Source organism: Mercenaria mercenaria, chromosome 9 (assembly GCF_021730395.1).
Source record: "Mercenaria mercenaria strain notata chromosome 9, MADL_Memer_1, whole genome shotgun sequence".
NCBI lineage: Eukaryota > Metazoa > Mollusca > Bivalvia > Venerida > Veneridae > Mercenaria > Mercenaria mercenaria.
Window position 1 is genome coordinate 22,408,822 of NC_069369.1, and position 20,846 is coordinate 22,429,667.

Consider the following 20,846-nt stretch of genomic DNA (forward strand, 5'->3'; position numbering starts at 1 on the left):
GAAAAATATGGCCTCTAGAGAGGTCACAAGGTTTTTCTATTATTTGACCTACTGACCTAGTTTTTGATGGCACGTAACCAACTTTCGAACTTGACCTAGATATCATCAAGATGAACATTCTGACCAATTTTCATGAAGATCTCATGAAAATATGGCCTCTAGAGAGGTCACAAGGTTTTTCTATTTTTAGACCTACTGATCTAGTTTTTGACCGCACGTGACCCAGTTTCAAACCTGACCTAGATATCATCAAGATGAACACTCAGACCAACTTTCATACAGATCCCATGAAAAATATGGCCTTTAGAGAGGTAACAAGGTTTTTCTATTATTTGACCTACTGACCTAGTTTTTGAAGGCACGTGACCCAGTTTCAAACTTGACCTAGATATCATCAAGGTGAACGTTCTGACCAATTTTCATGAAGATCTTGTGAAATATATGGCCTCTAGAGAGGTCACAAGGTTTTTCTATTTATAGACCTACTGACCTATTTTTTGAGGGCACGTGACCCAGTTTCAAACTTGACCTAGATATCATTAAGATGAACATTCTGACCAATTTTCATGAAGATCTTGTGAAATATATGGCCTCTAGAGAGGTCACAAGGTTTTTCTATTTTTAGACCTACTGACCTAGTTTTTGAAGGCACGTGACCCAGTTTCGAACTTGAACTAGATATCATCAAGAAGAACATTCTGACCAACTTTCATAAAGATCCCATGAAAAATGTGACCTCTAGAGTGGTCACAAGCAAAAGTTTACGGACGGACGCACGGATGGACGACGGACACCGCGCGATCACAAAAGCTCACCTTGTCACTTTGTGACAGATGAGCTAAAAAAAAAAAAATAAATAAAAAAAAAAATAAAATTAAAAAAAAATACAAAAAAAAAAATTGTAAGTCCACACAGAAATCCTTACCAGGTAGAGATTGGTCAAAATACACCTCAAAATTGGATGTAACATGCATGTTGTACTAGAGAAAAGTGGTCTCAATTTTTCCCTATGTCTAGTAATGAAAAAGTTACAATATAAGCTATTTATAGTAACAACAAAGGGAAGTAATTCTAAAGAAGGGAACTGCGCAAGACACTTCGTCTCATGATGGTGTATAATTGTGCCAAGTTACATCAAAATCACTCTATGCATGAAGAAGATATGCTCCGGACAAAGTTTTCATTCTTGTATCCTTTGACCTCTAAGTGTGACCTTGACCTTAGACCTAGGGACCTGGTTCTTGTGCATGACACTCCGTCTCATGATGGTGAACAATTGTGCCAACTTTCATCAAAATCCCTCCATGCATGTAGAAGATATGCTAACCCTAACCCTAACCTAACCCTAACCCTATTTTTAGTAACAATGACCTTGACCTTGATCCCAGAAACCCCAAAATCAATCCCAAGCTACAACTTTATATAAGTTTTCTATACACCAAGTTTCATCATGATAGCTCATTCCTAAGTTAAGTTATTAACCGGAAACCCTTTTTCTATTTTAAGTAACAGTGACCTTGACCTTGACCCCAGAAACCCCAAAATCAATCCCAGCCTTTGTCTTGATATAAGCTACATACATACCAAGTTTTATTCAAATATCTTTACCCAAACAAAAGTTATTGACCAGAAACACCAGTTTGACGCGCCGCCGCCGCCCGCCCGACCGACCGACATCTTCCCCAATCTAATAACTCAGGTTTTCGTTATCCCTACAGTACTTTTGGAGTTATGCTCCGGACAAAATTTTTTAAGAAAATATGAAAAAGGGGAATAACTCAAAAAATAGGCAAGGTAGAGTTACTGTTCTTGCACACTGCACTTCCTCCCAATGTGTTCTATCAGTGTATGAAGTTTGAAGAAAATCCCTCCAGTACTTTTGGAGTTATGCTCCGGACAAAGATCGTTGCGGACGCACGGAAGCATGGACGGACGGAGAGCATTTCTAATATCCCCTTTGCCTTTGGCGGGGGGATAAATAATGTACAATACCTCTTCATAACTGATTCTGACAGTCCCATTCTGCTGGTGGTCTTTTGCTCTGAACTTATCAGTTAAAGTTTTCAGCATCACGCACGCTTGGATAAAATCATCAAACTGTATGTTTCTGGCACCTTTACGGTCAAATACTCGTATCACAAGATCACAAAACTGTGGAGATCTGAAAATGATAACAGTTTTAAATTATTTTTCATACTCATAAAAATGCCTGTTTAAACCAAACATTTATGAAGCCACTAAATCTTAAAAGGAATTAACATGATGTACTGACTTTGCACTATCTTCAAGAGTTAAGACTGAAACAATGGTTAGTAATCAGTTGCTCCCTCAAGAACAAGGCATTTAACATTTATACTGCCCAGAACTATAATGAATGCCCCCCAAAAAACCTTCCCTACTCAAAATGCACTAATAACGCTAACATACCATTGCATACTTTCATCGTAAGACATGACGATGATGATGTATACTGTATACAAGATGATGAAAATACTCGCTTCTCCGAGAGGATACTTTTCTGCCATTTCGCCAAAATAAAAATACTAATTTTGTGAGATTAATGAACTGAATAGTTACTCAAAATGCAAATTTATGTAGAATTCTGTACTAGCATGTACTTACAAATTATATCCAAAAGTCTGGAATGCTGTAGTGAGTTCTCTTGCGTCGATAGTTCCAGAACGATCTGTATCAAATCTGAAAGTATGTTAAACTTCTGATAACTTGTCATTCTACTCATATTATATATTGTTTCATTTACAATTTATTACAAAAGGGGACACTGCAAAATACACTGAAGGGAGATTTTTGAAACATTTTCTCCTTACCAAAGAAACATTCTTTTTCATCTTTTGTCTTAACATACATACATGTAATCTAGATACTAAATCATTTCTTATTTGTATGACATGCATTATTTATGATTAATTAGCTCGACTATTCAAAGAATAGGTAGGGCTGCTGCAATCATCTATTTGTCGGCATTTGTGTTGGCATCCAAACTGCTTAAGGTTTTGTATGTAAGCTTGTACCTCAGTAACTACTAGTATGGATGGATTGAAACTTTACACACTTGTTCACAGTGATGCCCTGATATGCACTGCACAGATTTCATTAATCATTTTACAAAGTTGTGCCCTTTTATCAAGTTAAATTATAAATGTAAGCTTGTATCTCAGTAACCACCAGTCGGAATAGGTTAACTTTATGCACTTGTTCACTATCATAACCTGACATACAACTCCTTTTTTCTACTAAGCAATTTTTGATTAAGGTTTTTTTTGTACGCTGGTATCTCAGTAACCATTTGTAAGGACAGACTGAAACTTTACACACTTGTTCACTGTGATGTTATGGCATGAAATACCCAGTTCCCAGATGCAAGTTTCGCCAAATTTTGTATTTCACAAAGTTATGCCCTTTTTTGCGTAATTTCTTATCTCAAGTACTATAAAAGGTGTAAGTTTTTAAAATGGTTGCCCATTTTGTACTAATTTGTCTGCTTTCATTATTTCAACTTCTTTGTGGCAAGACTTTTGAACAGTAAAGTGTTACTTTCCTCCCATGGACATCCAGTCGTACTGGCATACAGACAAAAACAAATGCAAGTCTCCCCTCCCCGCCCTCCTTTCACTCCCAATTGTCTTAAAAAAATCATAGTACCCAGCTTTTGTGTATCTTTTAAAGTTAAAAAAGTTTCCTCCCTGCCTATAACTGGCTACCTTGTAAATTAAGTCATCATTTAATCATTATTATCTGTCTTGGATTTGGTGGTTGCTTAGATCCTGAAAATGAGATCAAAATCAAAAATACAATAATTCTAATCTTTTAAATTACAGAAATGAATACAAAACATCATTATCAAGTACACATGAACATAAAACAGCAGTTTTGACTAATACTACAAAATTTTGTGCCATTTTACTGTATCTTTTCTACTACATTATGTAGGTAATTTCCGTATGATATTTTTATTTCTACTAACTCACCTGTCAAAACAACTTTTCCAATCCTGGATATATTTCCATAATGCTGAAAATTCATGTATATCTATTGTTCCACTCCTGAAAGATAAACAAAGGGTTATGTAAAAAAAAAAAAAAAAAAAAAAATAAAACATTCTGTGTGTTTACAGATCGTATGCAGTGGTTATGGTAAATACAGGAAGAGGTATTTGTAAAACACATGTGCACCCCTCCACCCAGCATGTTACTGGGTGTGTAATTTTCAGCCTCATGTATGCTGTGACCTTGACCTTCTGACTTCAACAAGAAGAGAAAACAGTATCAAGCATTCTCCAGCTATAGAACCTACCATATTTTAAGTCTCTAGGTGGACAATGACCATTTCACTTCCTGCCCCCAACCCCGCACCACCCCATTAAAAATGACAGGTGTCATCTACAAACCACACATAATAATGTTATGAAGTTTGATGGCCCAGGGCCCAATCTTTTTCTACCTTGTGATCAGAACCATTTTTAGTCTCAAGGTCACTTTGACCTTGCCCTTTAAATAAAGACACCCAAAACAATACGGATCATCTAATGACCACAGGCAATCATCGCTTTAAATTTGATAGTTCATTCACTGATTCATAAAAGAACTGTTTTCAATCTCTGTGACACTGACTTTGGATTTAATAATCCCTAAAGCAATAAGAGTTATTTAGTGATCACATGCAACCATTCTATAAAGTTTGACCACTGGTGAACTTACTGACTGGAAACCAGTTTTTTTGTTTCAAGGTAAATGTCACACAAAAACTTCGTTTTTACTGCATTGCATTTAAATGTTGTTTATTACTAGTTTTTCAGTTAATACTGTAGAAGTATAAATTTTTGCGCGGGTTGAATTTTCGCTGTATCTGCCAGATCCCTCACCTCGCAAACATTAATCCTCGTGTAAATATTAACCATAAAGACACCCAAAAATCTCTTCATTACACAAACCTTCATTAACATATCAAATGGAAACTGTCAATTTTACAAAAATCTGATATGTTCTATGTTTTCTGTAACAACTATGAGATACTTTTATTTAAAGACAAATAGAACAAACCACATATATGTTTAATACAGAACCTATAAAATAACTTTTGTGTTTGGAGTGTGTTTAATGAAACAAACATTAACATCTATGCTCAAGGATGTAGATTACATGTAAAGCCGTGATTCTACAACTGTAATTGTTACAAGTATAGAGATGTCCACGTTTACATGTAAATAGGTGTTAAGACATCCATACAATTAATAGTGATAGATCTTTAAGGTACTAGTGTCATAGATCAAATAACTTTTTTAACAATTTCACTGCGAAAATACTCGTGTCAAATTTGATAAATTTTGACCCAGCAAAAATATGTCCTTTAACAGCAAACAAACTGGAACTGGATTTTTTCAACAGGACTATATCAATTTCTGCAAGTAACAGGCAACATCCCCACTTGACAGTGGCGGATGATCATTAACTTATAATGCCTTTAGTCAACTGTCATGGAAAACACTGCCTTGCTGAGGAATTCACCAAAAACTTGCTACTAATCTATTGCTGCTTCTATCTAACTAGTATGCAGGAAGTTAAAGATAAACGAAAGGAAGTGATAAACTGACATGTTTTTTTAAGCACAAGAATTGCAGGCAGTTTATTACCAGGTATTTTCTGTTCGGTTTAAAGTCACAACAAAATTTGCCTTATGGCAATTGGTGCAGAAAGACCCTAGGTTTCTCTCTGGGCATTATTTCAGGTATGGGCAGGCACCTGGTTGGAACCACCGACCTTCTGGAAGCCATCTGGATGACATTCTCAAATGAAGAATTCTACACCCCAAGCGAGGTTTCAGTGAGGGGCAAGTGATCTGGTCAGGGTGAGGTCCAAATGATTCAGTCAGTGACCTTAATTAACCACCCAGCCACAGAGGTCCATGCTGGCAGTATCGTGCCACATATTTACCTGTCTTTGTCAAACATGCCTATCATCAGTCTGCATGTCTCGGGATTGAAGGCAGTCCAGTTACCATTGTGTAATGCCTGTCTTAATTCGTCTGCTGTTATTTTGCCACTTCTGTCTGCATCTACTGCCTGAATTATATACAAAATGTATTCAGTGACTCTCAGTACAGTATCTACCAGATGAAACTAGAGCTATCACTAAAGGTGATGAATGTACCCCCTGCATGCACTGACACAGTACATTGCAATTTGACGCACACAAGATTGCATAATTATGTGGACTGTATGTATATAGACTGTATGTATACAGTATAGTAACAAAAAACAAAGTCCCATAACTATGCAGAATATTTATCTAAAAGAATGTAACATGCCCCATGCACAACTAGGGTCGGTACTGATCACTTGTGTGAAGTTTCATTAAACTGTGTGTAAGGGTTTGGTAGATTAGGCACGCACAAGATTGCATATGCAGACTGTATGTACATAGTATGTTAACAAGAAACAAAGTCCCATAACTCTGCAATTTTTGTCGCTGAAAGAACCTAACATGCCCCATGCACAACTACTGTTGTTACTGATCACTTGTGTGGAGTTTCATTAAATTGTGTCAAGGGGATGAGGAGAGATGGTGCGCACAAGATTGTGTCTATGTATATAGTATAGTAACAAAAAAACAAAGTCCCATAACTCTGCAAATTTTTTTTCTGAAAGAACCTAACATGTCCCATGCACAACTACTGTCGTTACTGATCACTTGTGTGAAGTTTCATTAAATTGTGTCAAGGGGATGAGGAGAGATGGTGCGCACAAGATTGTGTCTATGTATATAGTATAGTAACAAAAAAACAAAGTCCCATAACTCTGCAAATTTTTTTTCTAAAAGAACCTAACATGCCCCATGCACAACTACTGTTGGTACTGATCACTTGTGTGAAGTTTCATTAAATTCTGTCAAGGGGATAAGGAGAAATGGTGCGCACAAGATTGCGTATACGGACAGACGGACAGACAGACAGACAACCTGAAACCAGTATACCCCCCCTTACAACTTTGTTGTCAGGGGGTACAATGAACTGTGCCAAAACCTTGTTTATCTTATGCCTTTCCAAAGAATGTACTGAATGAGCCTGGGGTATTACTGCTTATGAACACTGACATTTTCTGTTTGCTATGTAGCAAAATCATGCTTAAAGTTTACCAGAGAATTTCTCAAGACAAACTTCCAACGTGACTAACGTATCAATCAAAACTTAATAATAATTTCAACTGGACAAAAACATGACAAGTATTATACAACTTTGAAACTTAATGCACTGGTGAACTCATTCTTAGGGACACCTACTATTTTTCCGTTTGAACAAATCAATGGTTGCTAAAGGGTACAACAGATCAGTTAGTGTAATGAAAATCTATACAAGGCTTCAATAAAATTAGTTAAGGATGTTACATTATGACAGATTCTCTAGTTTAAATGAGCAAATACAAAAAGAAACATGATGGTTACCTGAAACCATCCCCAGAGTTCTTGACCAACACCAGGAGGAGGGGCTTGCTGTCCTCCAAATCCACCCATTCCTTGCTGACCATACCCTGGCTGTTGATACCCACCATACTGTTGTTGCTGACCATATGCTGGAGGTTGTCCTCCATACCCCTGACCTGGGGGTGCACTTGGAGCACCATACTGCCCTCCTGGAGCACCGTACTGTCCAGGTGGTGGTGCTTGACCTGAAGGAGCACCATACTGTCCCCTAGGAGGCTGACCTGGTGCTCCATACTGACCAGGGGGTCCTTGCTGAGGCTGGCCATATTGTCCAGGCTGACCATACTGCCCTGGTGGTCTGTAACCTTGTGGTGGTGGTTGCTGACCATACCCGCCCTGACCTTGCTGACCGTAAAGTTGGTTACTTGGTGGTGCACCAGGCTGCTGGTAACCTTGAGGTGCTCCATAACCTCCCTATAATATAGAAGTGTATAAACTATTATTTCAACTGTCAAGATAATTGTCTGAATTTACGGATGGCCATAGTCTTTATCTGATGAGTGATTTCGATAGCTCTACCCAAGCCTGGGATTCAATCGAAAAACAAAAGCCTGAAAATGTACCTTTTCAAACCCGAAATTTTCTGTTTTTAATTAAATTATATAAGGAAATTCATACAGCCGAAAACCTAAAATCAGGACCAGTCCTAAAAAATCCAAGGCCTGTAGACTACCTACCGGTATACTTCAACAAGAGGGCCATGATGGCCCTATATCGCTCACATGAGTTTAATTGCTTTCTTGAAAAAAATTCTTTGCTAAAGCTAAACAAATAACCCCATGGGGTGGGGTCAATTTGACGCCGGAGGTCATGATTTGAACAAATTTTGTAGAAGTCTACTAGGCAATGCTACATGTCAAATATCTAAGATCTACGCCTTCTGGTTTATTTTTAGAAAATTTTTGAAGATTTTCCTATGTAAAATCAAGTGACCCCTGGGGTGGGGTCAATTTTAACCCCGGGGGTCATGATTTGAACAAATTTTGTAGAGGTCCACTAGGCAATGCTACATATGAAATATCTAAGCTCTAGGCCTTCTGGTTTATTTTGAAGATTTTTCTATGTACAATCAAGTAACCCCATGGGGCGGGGTCAATTTGACCCCGGGGGTCATGATTTGAACAAATTTTGTAAAGTCTACTAGGCAATGCTACACGTCAAATATCTAAGATCTAGGCCTTCTGGTTTATTTTTAGAAAATTTTTGAAGATTTTCCTATGTAAAATCAAGTGACCGCTGGGGTGGGGTCAATTTTGACCCCGGGGGTCATGATTTGAAAACATTTTGTACAAATCAAGAGGCAAGAAGATGCAAAACCCAAACCCAGACACTTTACATAATATACAAAAAACTGAAATAATTTAATGTTCAGCAGTCCCCTGGGTTTAAGCATGCTATATTTTTATACTAAACTTGTGTTTTACAAAAGTCCATGGGCTAATAGCCTTCCCTATACAGGCCCATGAGAATCATGTCACATGCATTCCACAGGCAAAAAACCAGAACTACGAGCTTTCATCTTTTCTGAGTGCAGTTGCGGTGTAGAACAACCTCCAAGCTTTAGCAGCCAGGACTTGTGGGGTGGGATGTGGTTTAAGCAGTCTCTGTGCTCCTCTCCTTGCTAGTCCAACAAATTAGACACGATTCTAGGAAATATTGAGTTCTTATTCTTATGGGCAATATCTCCATTCACGTCAAACACAAGATAGACCAATATAGTGGAGGAAATTTCCAATGACCCTGATTTGGGTTTAAATGCTGATTTTGATGCGAAATATGAGATAAATTTAAAGGAAACTTACATGTATCAAATGGGGATTCTGTGAGACTGTCCATCACAAATATAAAACAATCTAACTGTCAAATTATTTTGACTACTCTCCTTGCACTTGAATACTATGACAGGGCTTTTCATTCTTATATAACAGAGGCCTGTATAAGGCCACTTCCCAATCTAAAATATACTATTTTTTCCCAACTGTGGCAGAGATATTTCTGAAAATGCAAGGTAAGATTTCCCCAATTCATGCCAACAGATGGTCAGGATTTTGTTTACTTTTTAAAATTTTTAGTATTTCCAGAGGAAGCATTTATCTCGTATTGATTTTTGTTGCACTATAGGACGGATTACACCAAACCGGAAGTGACTACTCAGTGTTACATGTAGACTGGTCCCCTGCGAACTTCAAAAAAGTACGACAGGTAACCTCCAGCGACTTCTGTGGAGGCAGTAAACAGTTTTGAGCTGTTAGTGTCGAATTGGCCGGGTGAAATTTACAAATAAGAGGCAATTTACGGAATGAAGTGCATATTTGAACTTCTAAATAATAATAATTGCTAGAATTGAAGTTTCAGCGGCTAGAATTGAGTTTCACTTATTTAAAGAAAATCAGTTGAGTAGCCTTGATCTTGATAGTATGACGTAATGACTTGCAGGAGCGTATACATGCTTCCTCTGAGCTAGCTGAAAGTGGGGTTGTCATTTTAGCAGGTGCCTCAGGAAAAGTGGAATAGTGAAAAAACGGTACGGAGGGCCCATATATTTCAGCTTATTTTCAGATTTTACAGTGTTACTGGAGTACGGAACAGTGTAGCAATTGTGGCTATCATTTTCAGGGAATTTTCTGCAGCGATTGAAAAATTGGCAAATTTAGCTTTTTTCGTCATCAGTTTCCGCGACCGGGAGAGCACAAAATTCAGGTCTTGTAAACAGAAAACTAGATATTAGAGATGTATTGCAGATGGTTTGTAACGATAGACATACAGTGATGTTAATGTTGCAATATCTTTATTTCAGGTGTGTGGTTACAGACTTTTGTGTGAGGTTTTGAAAGTTAGGTTGGCGACTCTAGGCCGAGAAGCTCAGAAAACTGTTTACTGCCTCCTTAATCTGTAGCCTGATTGGCCGATGGGATTTTGGTAAACAAATATGGCGGCGGCTGCCAGGTAAGCTACCGAGAGATTTTATTTTCTGACGAAATGTAGATTTGTTTCAAATCAATACAGGCAGTTACAAATCCCATTTCATTTAAATGTTATAGATTTACTGTTCTTCATTGTTTGTTTAATGTTAAGTAGACGAAGGTCATAAAAATATGCGTAAATGATGGCATACTGCCGATTCGCCCCCAGTCAACTCGCTCTTGTTTTGACAGTTCGTCCCCAAATAATTGATTTAATCATTTAATTAATAATCTAAGTTCAAGTCTAACGCCTCATACTGTAGATACTTGTTTTTCATACAAATGTATAGATTCTTTAGTAACAAATGGAAAGAGGCAATTTTGATGATAACTTACTTCAGCTTTTCCCAATGGAAGTGTCTAGTCGTCCGGTAACCGGACGCCTAGCCTGCGTTCTAGCCGTCCGGTTACTGGACGACTAGCAAATCCTCAGGGGATTTTCTAGCCGTCCGGTAATAGATTTCCTAATGAATAAGTAATGATTTTTATATAGTTTTAATGAATACATACTAAAGATAAACAATAAATCACTGCATTATTCAGCCGATAAAACAAAAGTTTACCGAAATCAATTAATGGCGAGATCGCCGTGACGTCACTCATTAAAATCTGTACATCAATTGGTTTTTATGGGATCGGAATTTTTACATTTTAACAACTTTTTCACTGGATTTTCAAAATCTAAACAGTTCAAAAATACCTACAATTTTCATATTTTAGTATTCAAATATTATTTAATGGATAACTGTTTTGAATGACATCTAATTTCAATAGCGGCAGTGTGATGTTCAACACTTTTAGAAATAATTAATCCATTTTTATTTCGAAAAAAATAGTCAAAATAAATTAATGAACTGTTTGTTTTATAAGCTTTCCATTCTTCAAAAATAAATAAATAAATAAATAAAATATAAATTTGTGTTTTAAGAATTAAAGTTGAGGATGTTAGAAAAACATCAGTTTTTAAACAAAGTAACATAGACGTTCGGCGATCAATGTTTTATCATTTAAAAAAAAATAGAATATCAACGGATTTATATTCAAGCACGATCTCATTCGTTTTATCGATTGAAAAATCAGGTAAGTATTGATATCTTAAGTAAATAACATTTAAAACTATATAAATTCATTACTTATTTATTAAGAAATCAATTACCGGACGGCTAGAAAATCCCCTGAGGATTTACTAGTCGTCCGGTAACTAGAACACAGGCCAGGCGTCCGGTTACCGGACGGCTAGACACTTCCTTTCCCAATAGCAATTACCAGTAAATTATAACATACCCAGACCGGTAGACATAGGGTCAAGGGATCCGGTTACCGCATCCGTTTGTTTATAAATATGAAACATATTTTTAGCTCGACTATTCAAAGAATAGTCTAGCTATTCTACTCATGTCGGCGTCGGCGTCACACCTTGGTTAAGTTTTTGCATGCAAGTACATACAGCTATCATTTAAAGGCATATAGCTTTGAAACTTATTTATTCTTTTTCTAGGTCAATTACCAACCTCACTGGGTCAAGTTCCATAACTCTAACATGTATTTTGAGCAAATTATGCCCCCTTTTGGACTTAGAAAATCCTGGTTAAAGTTTTACATGCAAGTTACTATCTCCAAAACTAATACAGATATTAAATTGAAACTTCACATGTGTCTTCGGGGTTATAAAACTAGTTGATAGCACCAAGTCCCATAACTCTGACCTTCATTTTGGCCAAATTATGCCCCCTTTTGGACTTAGAAAATTCTGGTTAAAGTTTTGCGTGCAAGTACATACAGCTATTACTAAAAGGCATATAGATTTGAAACTTATTTTTTCTTTTTCTAGATCAATTACCTACCTCACTGGGTCAAGTCCCATAACTCTGACATGTATTTTGGGCAAATTATGCCCCCTTTTGGACTTAGAAAATCCTGGTTAAAGTTTTACATGCAAGTTACTATCTCCAAAACTAATACAGATATTAAATTGAAACTTCACATGTGTCTTCGGGGTTATAAAACTAGTTGATAGAATCAAGTCCCATAACTCTGACATGTATTTTGGGCAAATTATGCCCCCTTTTGGACTTAGAAAATTCTGGTTAAAGTTTTGCGTGCAAGTACATACAGCTATTACCAAAAGGCATATAGCTTTGAATCTTATTTATTCCTTTTCTAGGTCAATTACCAGCCTCACTAGGTCAAGTTCCATAACTCTTAACATGTATTTTGAACAAATTATGCCCCCTTTGGACTTAGAAAATTCTGGTTAAAGTTTACATGCAAGTTACTATCTCCAAAACTAATGCAGATATTGAATTGAAACCTAACATGTTTCTTCGGGGTTATAAAACTAGTTGATAGCATCAAGTCCAATAACTCTGATATGTATTTTGGTCAAATTATGTCCCCTTTTGAACTTAAAACTCTTTTGATATTTAACATTTTGGGTAATAATTTCCTGCTTCTGTGACAATATTTCGAATAGTCGAGCTTGGCTGTCTTACGGACAGCTCTTGTTAATTTTGACACTTATAGGTTCAACAACAACAAAATTCACTTTCATTTCAGCTGCACCATGAGATTGAGAAGACCAAAATATATTCATAGCTTCTATGCCATCTAAACAGCTGATCGCATGTATTTTATCTGACCGAGGCCCGACAGGGGTAGCCGAATTCAGAGATCTATGTATAGATCTAACCAAAATAGTGATTTTGCAACCAGCATGAATCCATGCTGTTCACTAACGGTTTCTCTAATTGCAAGAGGCGTTGAAAGCGAACAGCATGGATTCTGACCAGACTGCACGGATGCTGGTCGCAAACACACTATGTTGGTTTTCTCATGGCGCGGTTCATTTTGCTATTTTTACATGTACATACTACCAAGTGTTGCCAATTTATCAGCACATATCACAACAGTTCATGATGTATTTAATTTTGTTTCGTTGAAATATTTACAAGTATCACCCGTCACATATATAATATAGGTGGCCATTTTGTATATGTCTTTTCAGTTATCATCTGTTATTGCAGATTTGGGAACTAATTGCACTTTTATATTATATATAAATGAAAGTGTTAGGATGCTCTAAAATGTCTGTGTTGCTATGGGGTTACTTCTTGTAGTGTAAGGAAACACACTTACTTCTGTAAGAATTCTAGGTTCAAATCCTAGCAGGAAGCCCTGGCATACAGAAAAAATTGTATTAACTATTTACTTATTTCTGTAGAATGTAATAATTTATTCATTATTAACCTAAATATTGACAGCTCGAATTTTCTTTGTCTGTATTTTTGTCATGTCTCTGTTGGCAGAAATGGGGGATAAGCATCTATATCAGATCACTGCAAACAAACAATATTTTTTATAATTTTTATTATTAAAAAAAAAACAACATTTTTTTTCCCCTTTATAAGTCATTTTGGTTTTAATTTATATGCACTGCAGGCAAAGTAATTTTTAAAGATTCATATTTGAGGAAACTTAGGAATGCATAAGAGTATGTAGTATATGGAAAATAGTGGAATAGGTTTTTTTTCTTCTTTTTTTGCAGCTGAGACATAAAAATTATTTTGGATTTTCTATGATTTCTTGGAACTGATGCCAGTTGTATAAGAATATGCCTATTTTTCATTTTAAACATGTTTCTTAAATGAGATTGACCAAATGCAAGTTTTTCATTGGAGAACACCAGAATGTGTTGACCAATCTGTTACTTATGTAAACAGTTAATATATACTCTGAGTGAAATTTAAAGGTTATTGTGCCAAAATGTTTTCAAAAATTATATATTTTCCAGTTTGAAAAAAATGCCTGCTACACTCCACACTCCATATAATTGTAAGAATGTAGGAATAGGCCTGGTTTCACAGAAATCCAGTTTTCCCCATTTTTAGCTCACCTGAGCGTCTGTCGTCTGTCTGTCCGTCAACATTTAGCTTGTGTATGCGATAGAGGCCGTATTTTTCAACTGATCTTCATGAAAATTGGTCAGAATGATAACCTTGATGAAATCTAGGCCGAGTTCGAAGATGGGTCATCTGGGGTCAAAAACTAGGTCACTAGGTCAAATCAAAGAAAAACCTTGTGTATGCGATAGAGGCGGTATTTTTCAATTAATCTTCATGAATATTGGTCAGAATGATGACCTTGATGAAATCTAAGCCGAGTTCGAAAATGGGTCATCTCGGGTCAAAAACTAGGTCACTAGGTCAAATTAAAGAAAAACCTTGTGTATGCGATAGAGGCTGTATTTTTCAATTATTCTTCATGAATATTGGTCAGAATGATAACCTTGATAAAATCTAGGCCGAGCTCGAAAATGGGTCATCTCGGGTCAAAAACTAGGTCACTGGGTCAAATCAAAGAAAAACCTTGTGTATGTGTTAGAGGCGGTATTTTTCAATTGATCTTCATGAATTTTGGTCAGAATGATTACCTTGATGAAATCTAGGCCGATTTCGAAAATGGGTCATCTCGGGTCAAAAACTAGGTCACTGGGTCAAATCAAAGAAAAACCTTGTGTATGCGATAGAGGCTGTATTTTTCAATTGATCTTCATGAATTTTGGTCAGAATGATTACCTTGATGAAATCTAGGCCTATTTCGAAAATGGGTCATCTCGGGTCAAAAACTAGGTCACTAGATCAGATCAAAGAAAAACCTTGTGTATGCGATAGAGGCTGTATTTTTCAATTGATCTTCATGAATTTTGGTCAGAATGATTACCTTGATGAAATTTAGGCCGATTTCGAAAATGGGTCATCTCAGGTCAAAAACTAGGTCACTAGATCAGATCATGGAAAAACCTTGTGTATGCGATAGAGGCTGTATTTTTCAATTGATCTTCATGAATTTTGGTCAGAATGATTATCTTGATGAAATTTAGACCAAGTTTGAAAATGGGTCATCTGGGATCAAAAACTAGGTCACTTGGTCAAATCAAAGAAAAACCTTGTGTATGCAATAGAGGCTGTATTTTTCAACTGATCTTCATGAAATTTAGCCAGAATGATTACCTTGATAAAATCTAGGCCGAGTTCAAAAATGGGTCATCTGGGGTCAAAAACTAGGTCACTAGTTCAAATCGAAGAAAAACATTGTGTATGCAATACAGGATGTATTTTTCAACTGATCTTCATGAAATTTGGTCAGAGTGATTGCCTTGATGAAATCTAGGTCGAGTTTGAATATGGGTTATCTGAGGTCAAAAACTAGGTCACTATGTCAAATTAAAGAAAAATCTTGTGTATGCGATAGAGGCTTTTTTTTCAATTGATTTTTATGAAATTTGGTCAGGATGATTGCCTTGATGAAGTCTAGGTCGAATTTGAATATGGGTCATCTGAGGTCAAAAACTAGGTCACTTGGTCAAATCAAAGAAAAAACTTGTGTATGTGATAGAGGCTGTATTTTTCAATTGATCTTCATGAATTTTGGTCAGAATGATTGCCTTGGTAAAATCTAGGTCGAGTTTGAACATGGGTCATTTTGGGTCAAAAACTAGGTCATATCTAAGAAAATGCTTGTTTTATCGCAAGAGACCAATTTTTTGGTCCAATCTTAATGAAAATTGGTCAGAATATTTGTTTCCATGAAATCATTAGGTCAAACATGTTTTACGCTGTTATGGTGTGTTTCTTAGGTGAGCGACCTAGGGCCATCTTGGCCCTCTTGTTTATTGAATAGGTATAAAAGACTTTTTACAATTACTCAGAAAATTATACTACTTTAAGCTCATACTTTGCTGTTTGTCCTTTCCTGACATGTCCTTTTTTTCTTGTATATCATGGCTCAGCACAGCAACATAAAAGTAAATTTTACCCAAAAGTGCTATTTATTCATACAGAAAAATCTCAAACAGATAGTTTTAGTTTATTTTGATAAAAACATTTTTTCCAGAGTAAATAGCATTAAAAATTCCTGATTTGAAATAACACTGAGTCTCCAAATTTCACAAAAAGGAAATCAACTTATATGTGAGGTCTAAGCCTTTGTATATGAGAAATATTTATTTGGACTTCCAATTTACAAAACATTGTGGTTTTTTTTGTCATTAATTGTGTATTTTTGTACAATTTTGTTTTGGTATACACTTTGAGAAATAATATAGATAACCATAAAACATAACAGGCTTTCTCAAAATTTCCCACACAATAATTTGTTGGTACAAGGACAATATGAAAGACTAATATACAGTACATGATAAATTCAAGATCATATACTTGCATACTAATCACCAAAATGTACATTATTGTCTCAATACATTTTTATAACAATTAAGGGATCTCACACCATAAAATGTGACTGTCCTCATTGCATTATGTACCTTAATAAAATTATTGTTGCTTTTCTTTAACTTAAAAATGTACAAGTACCAAATATTTGTGATAGATAGTTTAAAAGTACCTATATAGATGTATTATAGGTAACTGAAATGAAAATAACTGTAAATATACAAAAACATTTTTTTTTACTTTGACATATTGACTTACATTCTGTCTAGAGACAGTTTTGTTAAATCTTTTAGATATGGCCAAGTCATAATTATTAAATGAATAAAAAAATATAAAAGAAAAATACTCTTTGAAGTGATAGTCAAGACTGCAAAATTTGTTCAGTAGTTATAGCTGTGCTGTAAGTGCACATCTCACTGTGATGTTTATTGAGGGAAGCATGGGCAGATCTGAAAGGGGCCAAAATACAAAAAGCATTGATTTTTGACAGCCTAAAATTAATACATCAATCATTTTAGACAAAAGTTCAGCTGGCTTCATTGAATCACTCACAGAACTTTATTTACATTACTCTTTATTATTGCTGACTGTCAAAGCCATCACCTTAGTCAAGTTGCTTATATAGAAAATTTACTTGTGACATTTTGTAAAAAAAAAAACTCATGCTCAAACTGCCTCAAATATAAGTCAGTTTGCACCATTTCAGGTATGCTTACACAATGTTCCAAGCGGTCATATGCTTGGAATCCTCAAGAAACTTTGCAACTTCATAAACCAAAATACTGAATGTGGCCCTTATAGCAGGTATCACATTATGATAAACTGCATTCCATTGAAAATTGTCAGTCTTCAGCCTTCATGTGACATGCATTCCTGTAGTGAAGATGCATGACACACATAAATTAAGCTATGGGTGTATTTGATCATGACTAGTGATTCTAGTTGAGAGTGATTTAATAGTACATGAACATTTAATTGGCATTTTATGCAAAATATGCATTTTCAAGTGAATGGTCATTCAGTATTGAAGACAAGTTATAACTGCAAGTCCCTGGTTTTGTTTTGAAGGAGACTGGGGAGGGGAATTATTACAGGTATAAATGAAAATAAATAAGGGTTTTGTCACATTTTGGCAAATATAATTTATGATGATTATAAATGTTAGGACTGTTTTATGCATGAACAACCTGACAAGCTTTGACTTTGCACATTTATCAATGAATTTATTTTGAAAAGACAAAACTTGTAAATATGTAATATAATAAATTTTATTGGGCAAAATTCAAGACTGACAACAGTCAACATGTGTCACTGGCATGCCTATTTTTTTTTTGGTGTGTGTGCCTTCCAGTCATAATCGTTAATGATTGTTGGAAGTATCATGTAGATGTAGATGTGTGTGAGGGGGGGTGGGGCTAGAATGCACTTTACTGCTAGGATTTTAAAAGGCAGGACGTGCTCGTTACAATCATTTAAATAAATTGTAACAATAATTTATTCATTAAAGAAAAACGGGGCTGTGGTGGCAGTAGGAAAAAATGGGGTGTATTTATTAAATGTGCGTACCGGTAATGTGTCCCTTTTTGGGCAGCATTTTCTGGTAGTTTGAGCTTTTCTTCATTTGTTGAACAAAGACATTATTACTTGAGGCATAAGTTCTGTTTTTCTCTGATGATCATGCATAAAATACAACGAAATGAAGTACTTTCGTCATAGAAATTCAAATTTTTCCGAATGAATCGAGGGAAAAAGTTTTCATGTTGTTGTTGTCGATATGTCATTCTTTATTTACCTTGGAAACAAGGATACGATTTCATTGGTTGGTAAAATCTAGGACACTATCTCATTGGTCGAGCTATTCAGGTGCTCGACTGGTATATATTTTGATTACGGAATCAGCTTTGTTCAAATATTATTATACGACGCAGTCTGTTAGCCACAATTTTGGCTATTTTGCTTAGTGGTTACCTGATCCAATAATTGGAAGCCATTTTGAATGGGCACCAATATTGGACAGGGAACCAGATTATGTTACATGTGAAGTAGTCCAAAATGTAGTTCCATGCTATGGATGAAATCTGGTATAATGAGTGACATGAGGAGGTGACAGTTATATTTTTGGCTTAGTTTAATTGGGGTCACACATTAAACCGGAATCCACCTAAAAACCGGAATACACCGGAATACACTTTCTATAACCGGAATACACCTGTATTTTTTTAATTAAAGGTATTTTTGAAGGTTGGTCTCCAGACACACAACAACTGAGAATGATGTATCATTTGCTTTTTCTTTGGTACGCTGCGTATTTTACATAAACAACCTAATTTTGTCAGGAACTGAATATACTATTCGATTGGTATGTATCCGCCACCTTTTGTTCAGTAACTCTAGTAGTTCCATAGATATAACTTCCGTAAGGTTAATGACGCATTAATAATCCAATAGGAAGGGAGCATGACGACCAGCCTTTTACTATTCACTCATTCAATGCAGATATAAATAGACTAGTGTGTTATATTATAAAAAATAAGGTAATATTCTTTTTGTCAGACCGTATGTTGTATAATAAGATAAACGGACACATCAACTACCGATATTGTCAAATATTTTCTGAGTAATACAAGTCTTTATTTGAAATAAATGGATAAGCATCGACATTCTTGTCTTTTGAAAAAAAGTCGTTCGACATGTTTGAAAACTGTGGACCAAACTTTGAACGAATACAAATGATACTGATTATTAATTTAGATTGTTTTCGAGTATGATTATTAATTTAGATTGTTTTCAGTAATACTCGGCTAAGTCAAACATATAACGTCCTGACAGAAATTTCTTATAATAATAAGTACCATTCTGAAATACGCACGCAAACAGTTTGCCTTAGTCTCACGGATCAGCGAATGAAACAATTTTTATAACAATAGTTAAAGTTTTTAACAGAAAGAGGGAGAAAGAATTTGCTCTAAGACAAAAGTTTATTGTTCAGTAAACAAACGCTGTTTACATGATATTAAAACAAAGACAAACACGCATTGGAATTACCACGTTCCTAGTATGAAGCAATCTATTAAAACGAAATCCTAAATACATATGACCAAGGTTTACACAGAAATGCATAAACAAAGTAAAATAATGAGACAACAAGATTAAAAGAAACAAACAGATGAACACAGTAGGGAAGAGCCTTAAAATGATCAGCGTCTAAAAGCTCTCAAATTCTCAGTCTTGGTAAAAATATTTTTTAAAAATACAGGACAGTGTTACTCAGTTAACTCAATTGTAAAAGAATATATTCAATAAGAACTAACAATTCTACAGTGAAAATTGTCTTGAATTGTTCTAGAATACCTAATTTTGTGTTTTAACCGCATTTCCATTTCCTAAAAAGAATTATTAAGAGAAAAAATCGATATAATCTCATTAGATTAACACATCGAATGTGAAAGTAATACAAATCTCACCTGATGCATGTAGATTTCGTCACTATTATACAAAATATATGGTGTTTGCAGACACTGCAAAATCAAAAGTGTGCATTTCTCGATTTCTTTTCGACGTTCTACAAAATACCAGTGACAGATGGGAATATATATTATAGCCTAGTGTTTATCTTTGATAATAGTATTTTTGATGTTTGCTTCGAAAAACTGTAAAATTCATACGGGGTTATGAAAAGTATATAAAGAACAACGATGTATTATAGGAGCCTAAACGTAGATCTATAAGCCATGAAATTTTCATATTGTCCACTAGTTTGAATAGGTGATAGTTTGATGACAGTAAGATAATCATAAATCAAACTAAAGGTCCAGTCCAGTTTGTTCAAGACTTTAATGTTTTACCATTATTTAATACACCCAAAATAACTACTTTCTACAGTACTGATAAAGGGAAATAATACTATGTTGGAGTTTTGCACATTGGCTGTGCATGCTACTATCTAAATCTAGGAGCTAAGATTTTTAATAAACGCATATTATAGATCTATTACCATTATACTCCTATGGTTTTCATTTCTCTGTATTAGATTTGATGACACTAAAATACAGACTCTAAACTATGACAGTAGTTTAGGATTTCATCAAGTATTGAATTACAAACAAGTTTATCCGCATTATGCCAGTGGACGTGTTTTCAAAGCCCTGTGGTAAAATCAC

At 35.4% G+C, this 20,846-nt stretch overlaps 1 protein-coding gene across 2 annotated transcripts; it reads right to left on the bottom strand.

Moving 5' to 3' along the window:
• Nucleotides 1-1,785: 1,785 nt before the first annotated feature.
• LOC123546762 (programmed cell death protein 6-like) lies at nt 1,786-20,843 on the bottom strand. 2 transcript variants are annotated; one of them, XM_053551012.1, is made up of 7 exons: nt 20,681-20,843; nt 20,151-20,248; nt 7,458-7,910; nt 5,952-6,079; nt 3,990-4,064; nt 2,623-2,697; nt 1,786-2,161 (listed from the first exon to the last, which is right to left on the bottom strand). In XM_053551012.1, the coding sequence occupies exons 2-7, from the start codon at nt 20,157-20,159 to the stop codon at nt 1,801-1,803; spliced, it is 1,101 nt and encodes a 366-aa protein (XP_053406987.1). In that variant the 5' UTR covers nt 20,160-20,248; nt 20,681-20,843; the 3' UTR covers nt 1,786-1,800. The 2 variants fall into 2 exon arrangements, with proteins under 2 accessions (XP_053406987.1, XP_053406988.1); XM_053551013.1 differs by lacking the exon at nt 20,151-20,248.
• Between the last annotated feature and the right edge of the window lie 3 nt (nt 20,844-20,846).